Source organism: Tenrec ecaudatus, chromosome 1 (assembly GCF_050624435.1).
Source record: "Tenrec ecaudatus isolate mTenEca1 chromosome 1, mTenEca1.hap1, whole genome shotgun sequence".
NCBI classification, from domain to species: Eukaryota; Metazoa; Chordata; class Mammalia; order Afrosoricida; family Tenrecidae; genus Tenrec; species Tenrec ecaudatus.
In genome coordinates this window covers 265,627,722-265,648,613 of record NC_134530.1, presented here as the reverse complement: position 1 = coordinate 265,648,613, position 20,892 = coordinate 265,627,722, and the positions used below count along the sequence as shown (strand labels likewise).

Genomic DNA, 20,892 nt, shown 5'->3' with positions numbered 1-20,892 from the left:
CAAAGACATAATAAAACCACATACACACATATATATGTATATATATGGGGAAAAAAGTAACCTGAGAGACACAGCAAATTAACAGCAACACATTCACATATATCATTAATGCCAATAAATGTCCATGGGTTGTACGCATCAATCAAGAGACAGAGAATAGCAAGGAAACCCAAATAAAACAAGACCTATCCAAAATAGGCTTAAAATCAGAGGATAAAGAAAAATTTAACAAGTCAATGGCAATCATAAAAAAGCAGGAGTGGAAATATTAATCTCTGATAAAATAGACTTCAAGGAAAATAACATACTGAGAAATGAGAATGTATACTGAATAATGATTAAATGATAGAGCAATAGAACATACGCATAATAAAAAACATATATGCCCTGATGAAAGTCCCTCAAAATTCATTGATCAAACGCTGAGAGAGTTGTAGAGAGAAAATGATCAACAATAAGTATAGGCGACACCAATACACTAGTCTTAACAAAAGATGGATACTCAAGAAAGAAACAAAAGGGCTAACCAACACAAAGAAGCAACTTGACCTCCTAAACATATAAAGTATATTCCACCCTATAACAAGACAGTATACATTCTTGTGCAGCACACATGGTACATACTCTAGTATAGACCACATGGCAAGCCTTAATAAATTCAAAACTTTGCGATCCTATCATTCATTTTCTCAGATGGCAATGCTATATAACTGAAAACCAACAATCGAAGGAACCAAGAACATAAACATAAACACAGCAACTGAACAATATATTACTGAAAAGTGACTGGGTAATATATCAAGTAAGGGAAGAAATTAACAAATTCCTTGAAACAAATGCAAACAATAGCCAACATAACAAAACGTTTGGGACATAGCAAAAAGCAGTTATTAGAGGGCAATTCATAGCAATTGATGGACACATGAAAAGAGGATACACACACACACTAACGCGCACACACACACACACAAAACCTTAACACATCTCCAACAACTAGACGAGCCACAATGTCAACCTACAACAATAAGAGAAAAGATATCATAAAGATTACAGAAGGAATAAATGAACTAGAAAACAGAAAAACAATGGAGAAACATCAGGAAAAGAAGCTAGTTATTTGAAAGGATTTACAAAATTGACATACTGCTGGAAAATTAACAAAGAAAAATAAACAGAAGATGCACATACGGAGAATAAGATATGAAAAGAGAGAGATCAAAAGAGATCCAAATGAAATTAAAATATAACACACTACTCTGAAATACTGCCACCACTTACTTGTCAATTTGCCGTTCTATGGTGGATTGTGCATTCCTTTGATTCTGGCAGTTATGTCACTGGTATTTCAAATGCCAACAAAGTCACCCAGAGTGAATAGGTTTCAGCAGAGATTCTAGACTAAGAACAGACTCCGAAGAAGGACTCAGCTCTCCACTTCAGAGGAAGTAGCCACTGAAAAGCTTATGCCTAACTTGGAAATATTATCAGATGCTGAAGGCCTAATGACTGGAAGCAGAATATTGTCAGAGATAGTGTGGAGCATGGCCATATTAGGTAAGAAGACAGTCAAAATGTGACTGATGAGGAGCTGGCATGAATCAAGTAAAGTCTGTGGGAGTGGAGTCATTGGGATCCTCATTTGCTTATTCAATAAGACTCAAGGTAAAAGTAAACAGGTAACAAAAAATCTGCAAAAACCAATTATGATGAACAATGTTGTCTGTGATAGGAATATATCTGTTTGCCTAAAAGGAAATAAAATCAATGTAACTATTATTCAAATTTGCACACCAAGCAAAAAAAGATAGTAATGAAGAAATACAAGAATTTTACCAAGATCTTCAGGTGCAAATTGATTAAGCATGTAATCAAGGTGCACTGAACATTATTGGCAATTGGAATTCAAAAGCTGGAAACAAAGAGGAAGGAACCAATAGTTGGAAAACATGGTCATGGTAACAGAAATGAAGCTGAAGATTCAATGACAGAATTTTGCAAGATCAGTGACTTTTCCATAGTAAATAACCTTTTTTCAACAAAAAATGGTGAGTATACACATGAACTTATCTACATGGAATACACAGAAATCAAATTGACTATAACTATGGGAAGGGATAAAGGAGAAGCTCAATGTCAGCATATAAAACCAGGCCAGGGCTAAATGTGGAAGTGACCCTCAATTGCTCATATGTAAGCTCAAGTTAAAGCTGAAGAAAATTAAAACAAGTTCAGCAGAGCAGAAATATGACCTGCGTCTCTCCCACTTGAATGTTGAGGAAATCTCAAGAACAGATTTACTGCACTGAACATTAATTATTAGTGTTCAATGATGAGCCTGATGAATCTGATGAGCTGTGAGGGGCCATGAGGATCATCATTCTGAGAAAGCAAAAGGTCATTTAAAAATAGAAAAGAATGAAAAACATCAAAGTGGATGTCATACGAGACTCTGAAATGTGCTCTTAATTAAAGAATAGCTAAGGCAAATGGAAGAAACGATGAAGTCAAAAAGCTGAACCGAAAATTTCAAAGGGCTGCTCAAGTAGACAAAGTAAATATAATGAAATGTGTAAAGACTTAGAGGTAGAAAAATAAAAAGAACAACATGCTCGATGGACATTGGACCTCCACTCATACTCCCTCAATGCAAGAACACTTTGTTCTATTCAACTGGCATTCCATGATGCTCACCTCCCTGACAGGATTACTGAAGATAAAGCAGGTGCATAAGCAAAGGTGGTGAAGAAAGCTGATGGTGCCCTGCTATCAAAAGATATAGTGTCTGGGGTCTTAAAGGCTTGAAGATAAACAAGTGGCCATCTAGCTGAGGAGCAACTAAACCCACATAGAAGAAGCACACCAGCTTGTGTGATCACGAGGTATCGATAGGATCAGGTATAAGGTATCAAATAACAAAAAATCATATCATTGTGAATAAGGAGGGTACAGAGTGGGGACCCAAAACCCATCTGAAGGCAACTGGACATCCTCTTAAAGAAGGGTTGCGACTCTCTCACTCACTCTCTCACTCACTGACTCACTCACTCTCTCACTCATTCACTCACTCTTACTCACTCACTCACTGTCTCACTCACTCACTGACTCACTCACTCTCTCACTCACTTACTCTCTCACTCACTCACTCTCTTACTGACTCACTGACTCACTCTCACTCACTCTCACTCACTCACTCTCTCACTCACTGACTCACTCTCTCACTCATTCACCATTCACTCACTCACTCACCCACTCGACTCACCGACTCACTCAGTCACTCACTCACTCACTCACCCACTCACTGACTCACTCACTGACTCACTCACTCACTCACTCACTCAAAAAAAAAAAAAAAAAAGAAGGGTCGCGGGGAGGAGAATGGTCAGTCAGGGTGCAGTGTAGCAATGCTGAAACATACAACTCTCCTCTAGTTCCTGAATGCTTCCTCCCCCTCCTCCCCGCCCACTATAATGATCCCAATTCTACCTTACAAAGAATATTTCAAATACCATCAACTGCTAAAAGGACAAACCAATCCGACTTGGAAGAAGTAAGGCCAGAGAGCTCCTTAGTGGCAAGGATGGTGAGACTGTGGCTTACCTACTTCGTACATGTTGTCAGGAGAAACAAGTCCTAGGAGAAGGACATCATGTTTGGTAAAGTAGAGGTGCAGTGGAGAAGAGGAAGGTCCTCAAGGAATTGATTGATATTGGCTGCACTATTTTATGGGTTCAAACATAAAGCAATTTTGAGGATGGCACAAGACCATGCAAGTGTTTTGTTTTGCATAGGGTTGGAAGCAACTCAAGGGTTCCTAGCAACAACAGTAACAACTACGGGAACAGTTGTGAAGATGGTCCAGAACTAGGCAGGGCTTCCTTCTCTGGTACACAGGGTTCCTGTGAGTTAGAATTGACTAAAGGGCACTTAGCAACAATTATACCTCCCCAGTAGTTTACAGATCAAGGCTAAGAGGTACAATTCCTCATCTTCTTTTCCCTGTGCCAATGTAACTTCTATATTTACTCCTGTGCACTGCTGATCTGTGCTTATAATCTAGATTGTAAATTCCCAAACTTATTTTGCCTACTGCCACCTTTTCAGAAAAAAAGTGCCATAGGAAACCCTTTGCAATAAAAACTTGTGTACTACAGGCCAGAATGCACGCTTAGCTGCAGGCTTCTGCTTTTGCAGCCCCCCCCCACCCCCGCTTGTTCCCAGGCCCTCCAGGAGGCCATACTTTGGGAAAGACTGACCTGGATATTGATTTCTGAGACAATGCAGTCTATCAACCTCATAGTGACGTTGAGAACATTTGGATATAGAGAAGAAAATGCACACGTCTTTTGCCAGGATTGCACAACTATTAAGTGGCCAAGCCAAAACAAGATCATAGATCTCTTGACTTCCAATTGCTATTTCTACTAAAAGCATAAGTTCTCCTTCTGGATCATATTCTTTGTACCTCCCCAAATCTCATGGATGCAACTCAATTTTTCACTCCTAAATCCATTCTTGCCTCTGTGTCTTCAATCTTAGCCTCTCCACTGGCACCATGTAAATATTTACCGTATATACTCGAGTATAAACTGAGTTTTCCAGCACATTTTTCATGCAGGTTTTGTGGTAAAATTAGGTGCTTTGGTGGATATTTGGATCGGCTTATACTCGAGTCTATACAATCCTTGTCTTGTTTTTTTTAAAAAAGCTGTGATACATAGAAAGATATAAACACTCATGTAGTCAGCAGTGACTTAATGGCAATGAGTTGTTTTGTTCTAGCATTCACAATAGCAAAAAGATCGAAACAATAATAAATGCCTATTAGTAGAAGAATGGATAAACTTTAGTATGTGTATATAGCTATATAAAATAAAATTATATATAATATATCATGTATATGATACATATTATTATACAGTAACATTATAATATAATATATTGCTTCTTTGGATAGAAACTATATTCTAGATAGTGGCATATATGAAAGCTATGCAATATTCTAGAATAGGGAAGATTTCATAAAATACCATGTAGCATGAGGGACCTGAGGGATACGATGCTGAGCAGTGAGTCCATCGCAAACGGGCAAATGCTGTGTGACATCACCATTATACAAGTCAAGTTTTCACAATAAAAGACACATTCCTTGGTTACCAGGAGAGGGAGGGAATTGGAAGAATGGGAATTCACAGGCTAAGAGGGTAGACAAGTGCTAACCAGGGTGAGGGGAAAGCAATATACAATAAGGAGAAGGTTTGCAAAAAAATATATGATGGAATCAGTGGACTGCACTGGGAGGTTTGCAAGAGTTAAAGACAACAGAGACAAAAACAGTTATCTACACCATTTTACAGTAATGGTTACCTATGCACAGAGACTTAGATAGAAACAAAGGCTAAAGAGGTCTGAGAGGGACAGTGAGTATACTCATTAGTAAGTGTGACAGAGAGTATTTGTATATGTGTATTTACTGTAGCTGCTAATACTGCCATGGATGTCACGAATCGTACAGGGGCAAAATCATAAATTTTTCTTAGACATAACAAACATCATTTTTTTAAAAAAAAGAAACATCTTAAGGTAATTTGCTATTAGGTCTAGGGGATCAAGACCATAGTCTTGAGACATACACCTCTGCAATTTGGTATGTGAGGAATATGAGGCAAGTTAAATTTTCACTATTGTTGATGTTCAAAACACTACACATGTATTAGTATATCCAGACATACAGAAATTTAGGTGTTTGCTTTGTAATTGAATTCAGAAAATGATAGTGTGAAGATCAAATTGTCAATAGGCAAGAGTGGAAAATTGATATTTTATTTGCTGAAAGAAGAGATTCCAGAGAGTAGAGGAAAATGGAGAAGAGAAAAAAACACTGAAAGCTCCACAAATGTCTGATGTACATAAAACAAAAGTTGCATAATCTGATTCCAACTCATGGGGACCCCATGCATACCCGATAGCAGTGTTCCAGAGGGTTCCCAATGGCTTCCTTTGTGGAAATAGATGGCCAATTCTGTCTTTTACGGTGCTTCTGGGCGGATACAAATCTCCAACCTATTGGTTAGTTGCTAAACCTGTTTGTGCCATCCAGTGAGTCCCTTGATATAGACATTATTGTGCAGAAACAATTGCAGAAAATCTCTAAAAGTAGTTATATTATAAATACCTGCAAAACCTGACATGTCAGGAGAAAGTGATGCACCACTTGAGCTTTCAATAGCTGCTTAATATTAAACCTCTGTTGGTGGTGCTCTGCTCTGATGAGGACTTGTAGAGCTGCTACCAGAGTCTCCCAAACACCTTGCTGAGACAATAAAAATGTACCAATTAGCACACGGCTACTAAAAAACATGCTCCATGCTTTTAGAAGACATGCACTATATCAGCCTAGTGTATACACATACTGTCAAAGACAAAATATTTCTGAAAAGTAATCTTGAAAACTTACTCCCATCCTAGCAAATGTTATTGTTAAAAGGTCACTTCTAAATACATATATGAAATCCAATATTGCACTGGGTGCTTAACAAAGTAATTTCCTTTAGCATTAAATTATATATACCGGTAAGTATTTTCAAAAGGTGAATTTTCTTGAGGACTTGGCACACTATAGAGAATCACACATATTATCATTACAATTGTTTCCAAATAATATATGTTCACAACATTATATAAAAGGTATAAATATCAATGCAAATTTTCATACACAACATTTAAACAAGGAATTTTAGAACATACACCAAATTTAAAACAATTTGCTAGCAATGCATAAAGTCTGAATGTTTTGGATTAATTTACTTTTAAGGTCAATTAATAGAATTCTCTACACAAGGACAAACTGTACATTCGATAAATGGTCAGAATTTTTTGAAGGTGTCTTAAAATGTTTTTCCAAAATGGAATCAATTGTAAATTAACCATAGGGGAGAAAAAGTCTTATTTAATAATTAATATTGAAAGATAATCTTCACCTCATCTTATTGCCCAAAGCTATTAACACATAACAAAGTTGACTAGGCTGGGTCACAATTCTTACTATGTCTCTTGCCATTATCTGATATAAATGAAAATCAAAAGGCCAAGGCACTGATAGTACCCATATGGTGCTCTGAAAGAAAAAAAGGGCTCTATGTAAAGTCACATGAAAACTAAAGACAAGGAAGCCCAAGTATGAAAACTTGATTCAGATCTGAAATATAGCACCAAAATAAGAGTACCAAGTCTCACTTACAGTCAACACGAAACACAAACTTAGTTAAAAGGTAATTACTTAAGGAAACCCACTTCAAATCCATGCAAGTGTGTATATGAATTTTTTAAATTTCCATATATTCAACAACAAAAAAATGTATTTTTTAATCACACGACCCTAACTTAGCAGGTTCTTTTTAAGTGGAAAATAAAACAATCCAGCATTTAGTTCAGTTTACTCTTCCAATTGGTATTTTAACCAATACATATGAGTTATTTGGGTCTTAAAGTGAGAATTTATTCAAATGATAAAACCACAATAAAGTATAAACATAAAAGTTTAAAATATTGACAAATACCATAAACACCAAAAAAAATCCAGAAAGATAATAGTTTGATTAGCTGTCTGACACACCTCTATAATACCTTTTCCTTATGTTTTATAGCGGCATATGTTCTATCTCTTCATAACAATAATTTTGTGATATAATTTTCTATAGAAAGAATGTAATAACTCTTTTCTCTAGCATTTTAATAAAAAAGTTATTTTCTATTAATGATAGACTAAGAAAGTTTCTCTCAGCTTCACAAATCATTATTAGCAATATCATGCAAATCTTTAGGATTCCTACCAAATTAGGCACAACTAGTTTTTTTAAATTCTAAAGCTATATTCCCTGAATACCTTAAATAATTATGTTTGATGGTAAATGTTATTATATTGTAAAAAATTCGAGGCAGCCTAACTTTTGATAAAAATCACCAATGTCTATTGGAACGCTGTCACATTTCAGGGAACCAGTTTACACTAGAAGTAAGACTCTTGTCTGAGCCTATACCATGGAGACTGGTTGACGCTACAGCATAAGGAAACAAAGGAAAATTCAGCACTATGCTCAGTCACTTCCTGCCTCGGCCCTTGTGTAGACCTGCTCCTTCATTCCGAATGTTGAGACGTCATGTTTAAATTGGAGTATGAGCCTTGCTTATGCCAAGGATGAAATCAAGACTTCGTAGGCGAGCCATAACCTAGTCTCAGCTCTTTGACTCCAGAAGTATGTTTGCTTCTCATTCCTTGGCTCTAACTAAGCAAGGCTCCTTTTCAAAGTGTATGATAAGTCCAAGTCACTAACTGATCCAAATGAACTTGGTCTGTGCTCTCTTGCCTGAATTTTGTTCTAGCAACTTGGTCCTCCTCAGCTCAAGTTCTGATTCTGACCTTCCTGGCAGCATTACCAAAGGGTGATCCGAACTTTGCACAGAAAACAATCTCAATATTTCCATTCATATTTTACACTGAAATAGTAATTTATTGTTTTTCAGAAGAGTTACTAGATCAATATTTAAAAGCACATACCTCTGCTTTATTCCATATCTTCCAGTCAAACAATAGCTCCTCTAATAGTTTAACATCTTGGATTATAGCATTAGAATCTACAGCCAGCTGAAACTCTCCATTCTCATTGATATGAATAATATCTTCACCACAGCAACCTTCAAGAAGGACCTGTGGCAAAATAGCATTAGTATGAGATGCATTAATAACTAAGTAATGTAAATATTAAACAGAAAAATTAAGTTTTTAATCTTAGAAAAGATTGTTTTATGGAAGACTCGCTGTCTGCTAATTAGCTGTTATATTCCTTTGTGCTGTATCTCTCTATCTATATATAATATATATATAAAATCATAATATAGAAATATAGATATATGTCCTGGTTTTGTTTCTCTAGAGCAGGCGTCCTCAAACTATGGCCCGCGGGCCACATGCAGCCCGCCAAGGATATTTATCTGGTTGGCTGGGTGTTTTTGCCCTGTTTTTTAACTTCAAAATAAGATATGGGCAGTGTGCATAGGAGTTTGTTCATAGTTTTTTTTTTAAACTATAGTCCGGCCCTCCAACTGGTCTGAGGGACAATGAACGGGCCCCTGTTTAAAAAGTTTGAGGACCCATGCTCTAGTGAACTTTGTCTCACACATTGGTATGTGTTTTAGAAAATCCATAGTAAGGATTTTTTCTTTAAACTCACAAAGTAAACTACATTTGTAGCAATAGAGACACAAAAATTAACTTTTTGAATAAAAATAAGAAATCATTTTCTACCCCAATACCATATAAAGATATTCTTTCCAAAAAATTTTAAAAACTAGTGAATGACTTCAAATTTCATAAAGTACCTTTATTTGGCAAAGCCATTCAAATCACTGGAAAAAAAGTCTAAACCTTCAGGGACATTTTTAATGATTGCTCAGTTTCAAACATGGGATAAAATCCTACTCTCTTTAAAGTGGACTGAATCAGTTGTTAGGCTTTAAGACCCCTTCTAAAAAAATAATAAGGATTAATTCCAGAAACGTATCTCAAATTCATTTCTGACTCAGGGCGACCCTATCGAACAGGTTACAACCATACAGTGGGTTTCCGAGATGTAGCTGTTTATGGGAATAGAAACCGCATCTTTTCCCTGCAGAGTGGCTGGCTTTCAAACTGCTGAATTCGAAGTCAGCAGCCCAATGCTTAATCTACTACACCACACGGGATCTAGCGCTTGATAAACTAGAGGTGGTGACTATTAGTAAGGGTAAAGAATTAGTCTTAGCACCAATCCCCTCAAAAAGAAATATTTTCACAATATTGAAAAATGTATTTAGTTAAAGCAGCACTGAATAATGGACATGACATGGCACTAGGTGCATGGAGAACTGACCTGGACTGTTGGTTTGAAGCACACAACAGTACCTGGGTCTCAATTCTGTCTATCTATAGCCAGAGGGGTTGACCTAGAAGACATCTAAGGGATATCCAAATCTAAAAATCTATGAGTTTCTGTTTTTCTCTGTATCTAAAAAAAAATGCTTTAAAGGAAAAACAAAGAATCATTACTTAAATGATGACAAGAATCAGAAGAATGCCTCACTTTGATTAAATATACACTATGATATTTCCATGTTTATTTTTAGGAAAAACTGAGGATTTTATTTGAATCTGGGAGCATACATTTTATGAGCTCATACCTTCAAAATATGAAAGCCAACAATGCATTTTTGTTTGATCAACACCTGATGAATCATGGAAAAGCCATTGCAGTTTTCTAATTCATGTATTCTTTGTTGGTTGTACTTGGTCAACGAGAGGATGACTCGGAGTGCTAATGCTTGAGTTTCTTCACAGCTACTGAGCTCAACAACCTAAAAAAAGAGTGGATGTGGTTGCTGTTGTTTTTTTTTTTTTATCTATTTAGGGTATGAATTTAACATGTGTGATGATTACTTACCTTTCATACCTTACATTAGTTTTATATAACAGTAAGCGCACATACTTTTTAATGCTGACATTTTTATAACAATTTAAGCATTGCTGATACACAAAATTAGGAGAAAGACATATATTCCAAGCTCTTTAACTACATACTATTACTTGTCCCTGTCAAATTGATTCAGATTCATAGTAAACCTATAGACAGAGTAAATGCTCTTTAGAGTTTTCAGGGTTGAGATCTGTATGGAAGTGTCTTTCTCCCAGAGTGGCTAGGGGTTTGAATCTTTAGTCTAAAATTCAAGCACTTCACCACAACACTACCAGGGCTCCAATTACATACTATTAATTAATTATAAGTAGTGATCTGAATTAATAGCAAAATGTCTCCAATGTCTGATTATTTAATCAACAAACAAGCTCAGCATTACGTGCAATGGGAGATAAAAAGAAGTAAACATCATGGTACTTGCCTCTCTGGGGTCTACTGTATATATATAGTTAAAGAATACTATATAAGGCATTATGGCTTGTACTTAAATTCAATTGCACATTTATTATTACTACTAAATATAAGAAACTCCTGCCTTTAAGTAAAATATAACCAGACACTATGGCATAGAAACTACTTCGGACACTGCGTGGTCTAGGGAAGACCCTGTGGAGAGCAGACATCAATATCCTGGGAGGGAAAGATTAAAAGTGGGCTGGGGAAGGGACTCTAGGAGCAGAGAAAAGGAGTACAATTGGACATTCACATACATTTAGGAGGCTGCAGGTTGCATATTTGGCTAGATTTGAGGGGATTAGGCTATAACAGTAGGTGATGCATTTTAAAGAGATTGAATTTTATTTTGAAAGAGTAGTACTGAGAAAGTTTGTAAGTTTTAACTGTGGAACACAATTTTAAAGGTCTTACTGGCAAGACACTACATGTGTGAGAGGTAAGTAAAAAGGGATGTTACCAAATCACAAAACCCATTATTCAACAAAAATATCAAAATGTGAAGCTTTGTTTCTCACACCATCTCCCTGTATGTCTATTCAGTTCTGAAGGCAGTGTTTCTATCTCTTTAACCATTCCCTAAAGAACCCTACACTCTTCTGAGTAACACCATGTCAAAATGATAGTTTTGGCACCCTGGAGAGGCTCAAAGTATGTTCCCTATCAATGTTCTTTGAGTGCCAAGAACAGAGAGAAGTCTGACAGGGGTGTAGGGTGAACCGGATGAGATTCTCATAGGGCAGTCCTAAAGAACACACAGGTGCATTGTTGTGAAGGTAAAAAGGCCTTGGCACAGACTTTTCGGACCTTTCTCACTGATGCAGTTTTCCATTGTCTAAAAATTCCCAGGATGCCCCTGTATTTTTTTAAAAAATCTATCAAAATTAACTCCAGAATACTAAAAACGATCTCCCTAACTTTCTGAAGAATTCTCCCAGCAGTGCTGAGGTCTTAAAAGTTCGTGAGTCATCATCTAAGGTGCAACAAGTGGCCTCACTGTGTCCAGAGGAAATGCACGCTGAAAAATCAAAGCTAGGAAAACAGTCAGCCAATGGATTAGTGGATGGGGTGAATGCCAGTCTCAACCCTAAGATCAGAAAGTTAAGGAGTGCCCAGCTGCCACTACCACTACAAAAGAGATCATTTCAGGAGATCCAGCTAGAGTGGGAGAGAAATGTTGAACAAAACCCAGAATCCTAGAAAACATCAGGTTTTTGCTTGTTAGATCCTGTAAGAACTCTGAGACTATGGCCCTTAGTTACCCTTCAGATCAGATCTGGTATCCTAATGGCTCAATTTTCAACCAAATAATAGACAGGTCTCTGAGGGGAACAATAATAGTGAGGTACACTTTAGAATAGGTCAAACAGATAGTATTTACACAAGGTCAAAGTTCACAAGGGTTGGAGAAGGATGAAGTGATGGGGAATATCGTGGGAATTGCACTGAATGTGTTAAAGCGAAATGTATGAATGTTGAATTTAAAACTGATCTGCTCTGTAAATCCACCAGTTATAGCTAAACTTCTTTTAATTAGGAAAAATAATTATACTAATGTCTTCAGTCTGAAATTGATCAAACATGCGATCATGATGCACTGATAATTATGGGAAATTGGAATGCAAAAGCTGGAAACAGAGAAAGTTGGAAAATATGGCCTTGGTGGTAGAAACAAAACTAGAAATCAAATAATAGAATTCTGTAAGGCAAACTACTTCATGGCAAATGTTTTTTCAACAACACAAACAGGAATTATACACGTGGACTTCTCCACATGGAAAAATAGAGAAATCAAATTGACTACATCTGTGGAAAAGACAATGGAGAAGCTCAGTAGCAACAGCCTAAATTCAGGCCATGGGGCCTAGCGTGGGACAGACCATCAGTTGCTCATATGTAAGCAAGGTTGAAGCTGAAGAAAATTAAAACAAGTCCACAAGAGCCAAAATATGACCCTGAGTCGTTTTACTTGAATTTTTAAAAACATCTTGAGAGCAGATTTGATGCACTGAACACTAGTGACCGAGACCTGATGAGCTGTGGGAACACAATAAGAACATCATTCATGAAGAGAGCAAAAGGTCACTAAAAGGGCAGGAAAGAAATAATCAAAGTAGATGCCTGAAGAAACTCTAAAACTTGCTTTTAATTGCAGAGTAGCTCAAGCAAATGGAAGAAAAGATTCCAAGAACTGAACAGAAAATTTCAAAGGGCAATTGAGAAGACAAATTAAATATAACAGAATGTACAAAGACCCAGTGGTAGAAAAAGAAAAAGGAACAGCACGCTCGGCATATAAACTGCAAGAACTCAAGAGAAAACTGAAGCCTCGAACTGAAATAGTGAGAGGTTCTGTGGGGAAGATATTGACGGATGCAGGAAGCATCAAAAGAAGGTGAGAGGAATGCACAGAGTCACTGTATCAAAAGAACTAATCAACAGTCCACCATTTCAGGAGGTACCATATGAGCGTGAACCAAAGATGCTAAGGGAAGAAGTTCAAGCTGCACTGAAAACTTTAACTGAAAACAAAACTTCAGGAATTGATGGAATATGAACTGAAATGTCTCAACAAGCTGATGAAGTACTGGAAGCACTCACCTGTTTATGTCGGGAAATTTGGAAGTCAGCTACTTCTCCAACTGACTGGAAGAGAGCCATATCTGTACCCATTTCAAAGAAAGGTGACCCAACAGAATGTTCCAATTACAGAACAGTATCATTGATAGCACATGAAGACCATCCAACAACTTTTGGAACAGTACATTATCAGGAAGTTACCAAAGGTTCAGGTTAGATTCAGAAGAGGACATGGAACGAGGGATATCACTTCTGATGTCAGATAGATCTTGGCTCAAAGCAGAAAATATCAGAATATTTACTTGTATTTTATTGATTCTGCAAAGGCATTCAACTGTGTGGCTCATAGTCTTGGTGAGACTGAGAATTCCAGAACACTTAATTGTGCTGTACATGGAGCAAGAGGCAGTTGTGCAAACACAACAGGTAAGTTTTGCATGTTTTAAAATCAGGAAAAGTGTGTGTCAGTGTTGTATCCTTTCACTACTAATTCAATCTCTATATTGAGCAAATCATGGATTATATGAATGGAGGGTTGGAGGAAGGCTTATTAAAAACCTTCAACATGCAGATGACACAACCTTGCTTGCTGAAAGGGAGGAGGACTTGAAGCACTTGCTGGTGAAGGTCAAGGATTGAAGACTTCAGTATGGATTACAACTCAATGTAAAGAAGACCAAGATCTTCATACCTACCTGTCATGATTAATAGAGAAAAGATTGAGTTGTCAAGGATTTATTCTTGTTTGCATCCATAATCAATGCCTATAGATGCAGCAGTAAAGAGATCAAATGATGTATTGCATTGGGTAAATCTTCTGCACTAGACCTTTTTAAAGTGTTGAAGAGGAAGGATGTTGCTTTGAGGACTAAGCTATGCCTGACCCAAGCCATGGTATTTTTAATTGCTTCAGAAGCATGTGAAAGTTGGACCCTGAATAAGGAAGACCAGAGAAGAATGGATGCATCTGAATTGTGGTGCTGGAGAAGAATACTGAGAAAGCACCAGGGACTGCCAAAAGAACAAATAGATCTTTCTTGGAAGAAGGACAGCCCCAATGTTCCTTGGAGGTAAAGATGGCAAGAGTTTGCCTCATGTACTTGGAACATGAGAGCTGTCCCTGGAGAAGGACATCATGCTTATAAAGTGGAGGGGCAGTGAAAAAGAGGAAGGTCTACAAGATGGACTGACCCAGGGACTGCACCAATGGGCTCAAACATAAATACAACTGTGAAGTCACTGCAGGACTAGACAGAGTTTCATTCTATTTCATGCTATGAGATGAAACTGACCCGACAGCACCTAACGACAACAACAACAACAACAAAGGGGAAACAACTATTAAATAAAAGACACTGGATGGAAAAAATGTGTGTAAAGAAATGTCAGTTATAGATGATGTTGGGTCGAATGCTAACAAGACATTTATAAGAATAGTAATAACAAAAGTACACTGAAATGTCCCTATATTGGGTTGAAAAGTATCCACTCAAAGACATGTCTACCCAGAACCTCAGAGCATACTTTATTTGGAATAAGTGTCTTTAGAGAGTATAATTAAGGATTTCAAGATTAGATTAGCCTGCTCTAATCAAAAGGCTGGTGTAGAGGGAGAGACCATCTGAAGACAGAGGCAGCGACTGGAATGATATAGCTACCTGCACCTGCCAGACGCCATGGATGACTGGCAACACCAGAAACTAGGAGTCATAGAACAGAATTTTCTTCAGACCTCCAGAAGAATCAAGCTTGTTGGCACCTTGATTTTGGACCTCTGCTCTCTGTAATTGTGAAAGAATGTACTTGTGTTTTAATCCCCCAGCTTTGTTATAGTGGATATAAGAAACTAATACAGTACAGTCCAGAAAAAAAATCAAAATGAGAACAATAAAAAAGCCAGTGAGGGACAGTGAGAGCAGAAGATAATGTTGCAAAAATTATTCTTTTATTTTGAAAAAGTTATTCTTAGAGATAAAATGAAGATTGTATTGTGAGTACGGAGGGATAGCATCTCTGCTTTAATTTAACAGGAATAGAGACTGGGGGTGCCGACAGTACTGAAGTGGGTGATTTGTGTCCCTATGTTTTAGATTTGAGGAGTCACCTCAACACTCAGTATACATTTATAGATTACGCTTTGGGAGGAAAGATACTGTTACTTCCCCCAGGATTCTAAGTAAATCATATTATTAAGCAATTTATTCTAATATGATAACTGTTATAAAATATCCATATTTCTGCTTGTTTAAAAAAATCTAAACTCAATTAATTTTCTTCTTGCACAGCAGCAAACTTCAGATAAAGTCACAAACTTTATTTAAAAAAATATACTTCTTTCATATCATTACTATCACATGCATTTTTTTCATATTTTCACTGCTAACTTTAAATATCTGTGTAGTGAACACTTTATTGTTCTGATAGTCACTTCTTGATAATAGAAAACTTTAAAAATCTTCCTAAACTAGAAGGATCTTTTACCATTCATTATTGCAGTTAACTTGATGACATGTGTATCAATGCGATTTTATTATCTTAAAAGTTTAAGACAGTTGGTATATAGGTATTTGTTTGTTTCAATATATCAATGACAAGGAAGTAGTTTTTCTTTAGATAAAAGCAATTATGAAGGATTCTTACCCTAGCAAAGAGAAAAACAAAGATGCCAGGCCCACCAATCTCATGCAGAACGCCTTGGACTGTTTTACACTCAGTCGGCTGCAGATTCTTTAGATGTTGAGGTTCCAATGAGATGCTCTGAACTTCTTTTGAGCTGAAAGGTCTTTGAGAGAGTTGGGTTTTCATTTGACTTTTAAGTCTGATAACTGGCTCATAGATGGTATACTGAGCAGGGCAGTAAGTTGCATAAACGATTGAAAGACTTTCCTGAAACACAATTTTTTAAAATATCACTCAACAATATTTAAAAAGTGAGTTATCGACTAAGAGATAAATACATCAAAGTGAAAAGTCATGCAAATAATCATTTCATTGAATTTTTAAAAAGCAGGTGCTACATTAAACAAAGATGAACTTAAAAAGCAAGATTCTTCCTCACAAAGAAAAAGACTAATTTCATTTATCAGTGATGAAGGGCAAAACCATATCAATGTTAAGAAGGATTAAAGCTTTGGAGTCAACCTAACATATTAGGCATTATATTTACCATAAGACCCATAACAGCTACCTCTTACAGCACACTCCTGTCCAAGCACTCCTCTAAATCCTTGATAAATATGAACTAATTTTTATACCCCTATGAGGCGGGTACCTAGCATTCAGTTTACCCAAAATTATGGCTTTCAGATTTGCTACTCATTTAAAAGTGACACTACACCAGAACTTTCTTTCTTCAAGAATAAAACTCCAGATCATCAGCAAACCTAATTCAAATTAATTATAATTTTCCCATGCAGAGGACTTTCAATCAGCTGTGGATCACGAGCAAGCTTCTACAAACCAAACCACACTCACTGCCACTGAGTAGATTCTAACTCCTTGTGACCCTATCAACAAGGTGGGACTGTAACTCTTTATGGAGTAGAAAGCCTTATCTTTCACTCAAGGAGCAGCTTCTGGTTTGAACTGCTAACCTTGTGGTTAGCAGCCCAGTCATAACCACTAAATCACCAGCGCTCCCATCAAGCTTCTACAAGCTACTCAAAAGGTAAAACAGCACTTAAATGCTGAATACACTTGAGGTGGTCTCAGGAGCAGCAGATGCTGGAGCTCAGTAAATGCATGACTTCTTACAGAACCAATTGATGGTGATTCATGAAGTTTCATCAGACACATCAGCATCTTTGCACACCCAATTAAATCATCTACAGTCTGTTGTATTGGCACACCTCACTTTGCTGTGCTTCACCTTATTGAGCGGTGGACAACATGCATGTTTTACAAAGTGAAGGTTTGTGGCCACCAAGCGTAGCAAGCAAGTCTCTCAGCACCACTTTCCCAGCTGCATATGTTCGCTTCCTGTCTCTAAGCCAGGCGCATTTTGACGTAGCTGTTACACACTGGGCTGATAACTGCAATGTCAGCCGTTCAAAACCACCAGCCACTCTGAAGCAGAAAGGTGAGGGTTTTCACTCCTTAAAGAGTGACAGTAAACCCTCCCAGAAAGACTGACAGTCTCAGAAACCAACCGAGGCAGCTGGATTCTGGCATTCAGGGTCTCTATGAGTCTGACTCGACTTGATGACAGTGCAAAACACAATACTGCAAACCTTTGCATAATGCTATTGCACCTTAATGGGCTGAAGTATAAACATAACTTTTATATGCACTGAGAAATAAAAAATTTATGAGAGTAGGTTTATTACGATATTCGCTTTATTGCAGTGATCCGGAAACAAATCTCCAATACATCTGAGGTATGCCTGTAGTTGGTTATGCTGAAAAAAAAAGTTCCACCTTGTAGTGTATTTCAACAGAAAACTGACAAAATGCCCATCCCGCACAAGTCCTACCTAATTACCAGGCTGAGATAGGCACTGTCTCTGTCTTGGCATACCTACCTGGCCTCGTAGATCCAGGTAAGGGAATTTGTGTTCTAAAAGAGTTTTGGTGTAAAACTCTTACAATTTTCACTCGTGATCATTTTGGTTTAATTTTATGACTCAAATAACCTATATTCTTTTAAGGTTAAAAAAAGGAGTAAAGAAATATCTAGGTTTCGCTTTTTTAGAAAAATAGATTAACCATAACCTAGAGAATTTAAATTAATACAAGGATTAAGGAAATACTTTTATTTTTAATAACAATTAAAAAGATTAGCCAAAAGTGAAAATTGAAATTAATATTTGTTGTGAGAGCATCTTGGTTTCCTTAAGCCAAGCAGAGGTTCTCAATATGTGGTTCCTAAGCAGTAGCAACAACAGCATCCTTAGAACTTGTTAAAAACACAGACTGAGGACCCACTGCAGTTACTGAAGCACACACTGCAACTCGGCAATCTGTGTGCTGACTAGTCCCCACACACACGCAGGTTGGAAAACCACTTCTTAAAGGTGGGATCACTAACTGCTGTAAACAACATTTAGCAGCCTTTACTCACAGACACTAATAGTTAACAGTCAAAATAATCAATAACCCCTCCACACCATACACACAAACACTTTGTGAGTGTGTGCTCACACAGACATACGAGCACACATATTTAAAAATAAATACTCCTTTGAAGAAAACATTTATCTGCATTTATTCTTTCTGATCACAGATAAAGATGTGATATCTCATAAAATGACATAATAAATATATACTTATACATCAATTTCCCCTTTACTTTAGTCAAATGTAAAGTTATAAAATAAAATTTGTTTTTATTGTGAAATATATACTTGAATAACAAAAACGTACATGCTAAGATAGTTGCTGCTTCTCGGCCTTTTGGCTAAGATCAAGTGAAGATAGTTGCCTATATCAAGTAAAAAACCCCTCTGACATATAACCAACCTTCCAATTTCAATCAAAAGAAGAACAGAGTATCATAACCAAGTCTATTTGTTCTTAGTAGATATTCTAAGACTGTGAAGACTCAGTTTCCTAGTTGTTCAAAGGAAAAACATCGTCTTCTAAACCAGTAAACAAAATAGCAGAAGAATGTAAGAAAAGCAATCTGAGTGTCATGAACACAGAATTAGCAATCATTTGAAAGCAAAATTCCTAATTGCTACTGACATTACAGAATAAATTTTCTAAAATCTGAATACACGTAATTAGAACTAATACTATGAATAAAATTAGTATTTATTTATAATTATATCAAAGAAATTCAATGTGTAACTTTTTAGGAGTATGCTAAATGACTATCATCTGTTTTCAATGCACCATAAACATTTTTCCCAAAAGTTTAATATTTATAAATAAAACTAAACTGATAATTAGTACACATATAATTTCAAGGAAAAGGGATAAACATTTTAAACCTGGTGACAAACTCAAGATGAGGTCAATGTGCTCCAAATTTTTTTTTAAGGGAAAAAATTCTCAGAAAAGAAAATGGTTAAGAATAAATTAGGAAATTTTTAGAAATCATAGCTAGTTATACTTCAGTAAATATATACATACACAGTTACTGTGTTATAAAGCTAAAACTTACAATTAAGAGACCAATGTCCACATCTTTCTTGGTCATAAAAAGTTCTCTGATTTGTTTAGATTGCAAAATTTCTTTATTGATGTATTTGGAATAATCATTAACTGGCTTGCCATATTTACATGGCATTAGAGATGTGTGGTTGGGTCCACAAGTGTATAGGTAAAAGGCTTCTTGTGCACCAATCTTTGCTCCTGAAAACAGAAAAATCAAGTTAGCTTTTTAAAATATTCTAATCAGAATTTTTCAAAAGAGAATTTTTGTCAGGTTTCATTGCTTACTATGTCTTGTGAAATTAATACGCCTCAATCTTCAAATTGGTATAATGAAAAAATAATGTATGTCAACTCTGATGGAAGACAAATACATTTAAACTTAATTGTGAGACTTGATAAATTCATAAAATTTTTATTTATTTAACATAGAAGATAGGTGATTTGTTTTGTTCTGCTGTAATGTAAACAAATGGAAAGTATCTCGGTAGATTTCATTTCAAAATATAATTTCAATGGACTATTTTAATTATTATTTTCAACTGATTTATTCCTTCCATTCATCTAAACTATCTATGCAGTAAATGCTATCTGAATGATATTTTGAACCATATTTAGAAATATATTCTAAATGATGTGATTAATTTATTACCAAAAATTTTCTATTTGTTTAGGATACATTAATATTACAAATGCAAGGAAAATATCCAAGTTTAATATTCATAATATGGCATTTCCCAGGACTGTAAAATACTGTTGCTTAAAACCCAGCTTCTCTCTTCTGGTGAGTAGAGGGAAAAGAAGGGTATGCATTTACCAATTGTTAGATATATGTGAATTTAAAAGTATATCTCAATCTCAAAACAACAGTACTTATTAAATATAGTTGACAATGTAGGGATGATTTTAGCTAAATAATTTGCTTTATTTAATCTTTATGAGGAGGGCAGGTAAGTAAAAATTGTGAATGCTTCAGAAGGGGAACATACCATTGAAGAGGAGCAAATTTCCCAGGTCCCATTTTCCAGCCAACTGCAAACACTCTTCTTGGGATGATAAACAGTGGCCAATCATACAAAATGTTTTATTACTATCGGATGACAAACTTGTTTTTCTTGGAAGCACATAATCCAAAGTAACATCAGTCTTTCTGTGTTGAAAAACCAAAGTTAAAAATCAATCACTTTAGTGAGTACTATATAGTACAAAATGATTTTTAGCGGTCAGGATGTTTCACAATGGGAAATTATGAGTAATTCCA

At 36.2% G+C, this 20,892-nt stretch overlaps 1 protein-coding gene across 1 annotated transcript in view; it reads right to left on the bottom strand.

The window, feature by feature from the left end:
- Positions 1-20,892, bottom strand: part of LYST (lysosomal trafficking regulator) — a 264,929-nt gene that overhangs the window by 153,770 nt on the left and 90,267 nt on the right. Inside the window, exons 15-20 of the mRNA XM_075532181.1 lie at positions 20,621-20,781; positions 19,642-19,832; positions 16,179-16,424; positions 10,213-10,386; positions 8,555-8,704; positions 6,173-6,310 (exon numbers count right to left, since the gene is read on the bottom strand). Coding sequence (XP_075388296.1) covers positions 6,173-6,310; positions 8,555-8,704; positions 10,213-10,386; positions 16,179-16,424; positions 19,642-19,832; positions 20,621-20,781 — 1,060 coding nt within the window. The remainder of the gene's footprint in view (positions 1-6,172; positions 6,311-8,554; positions 8,705-10,212; positions 10,387-16,178; positions 16,425-19,641; positions 19,833-20,620; positions 20,782-20,892) is intronic.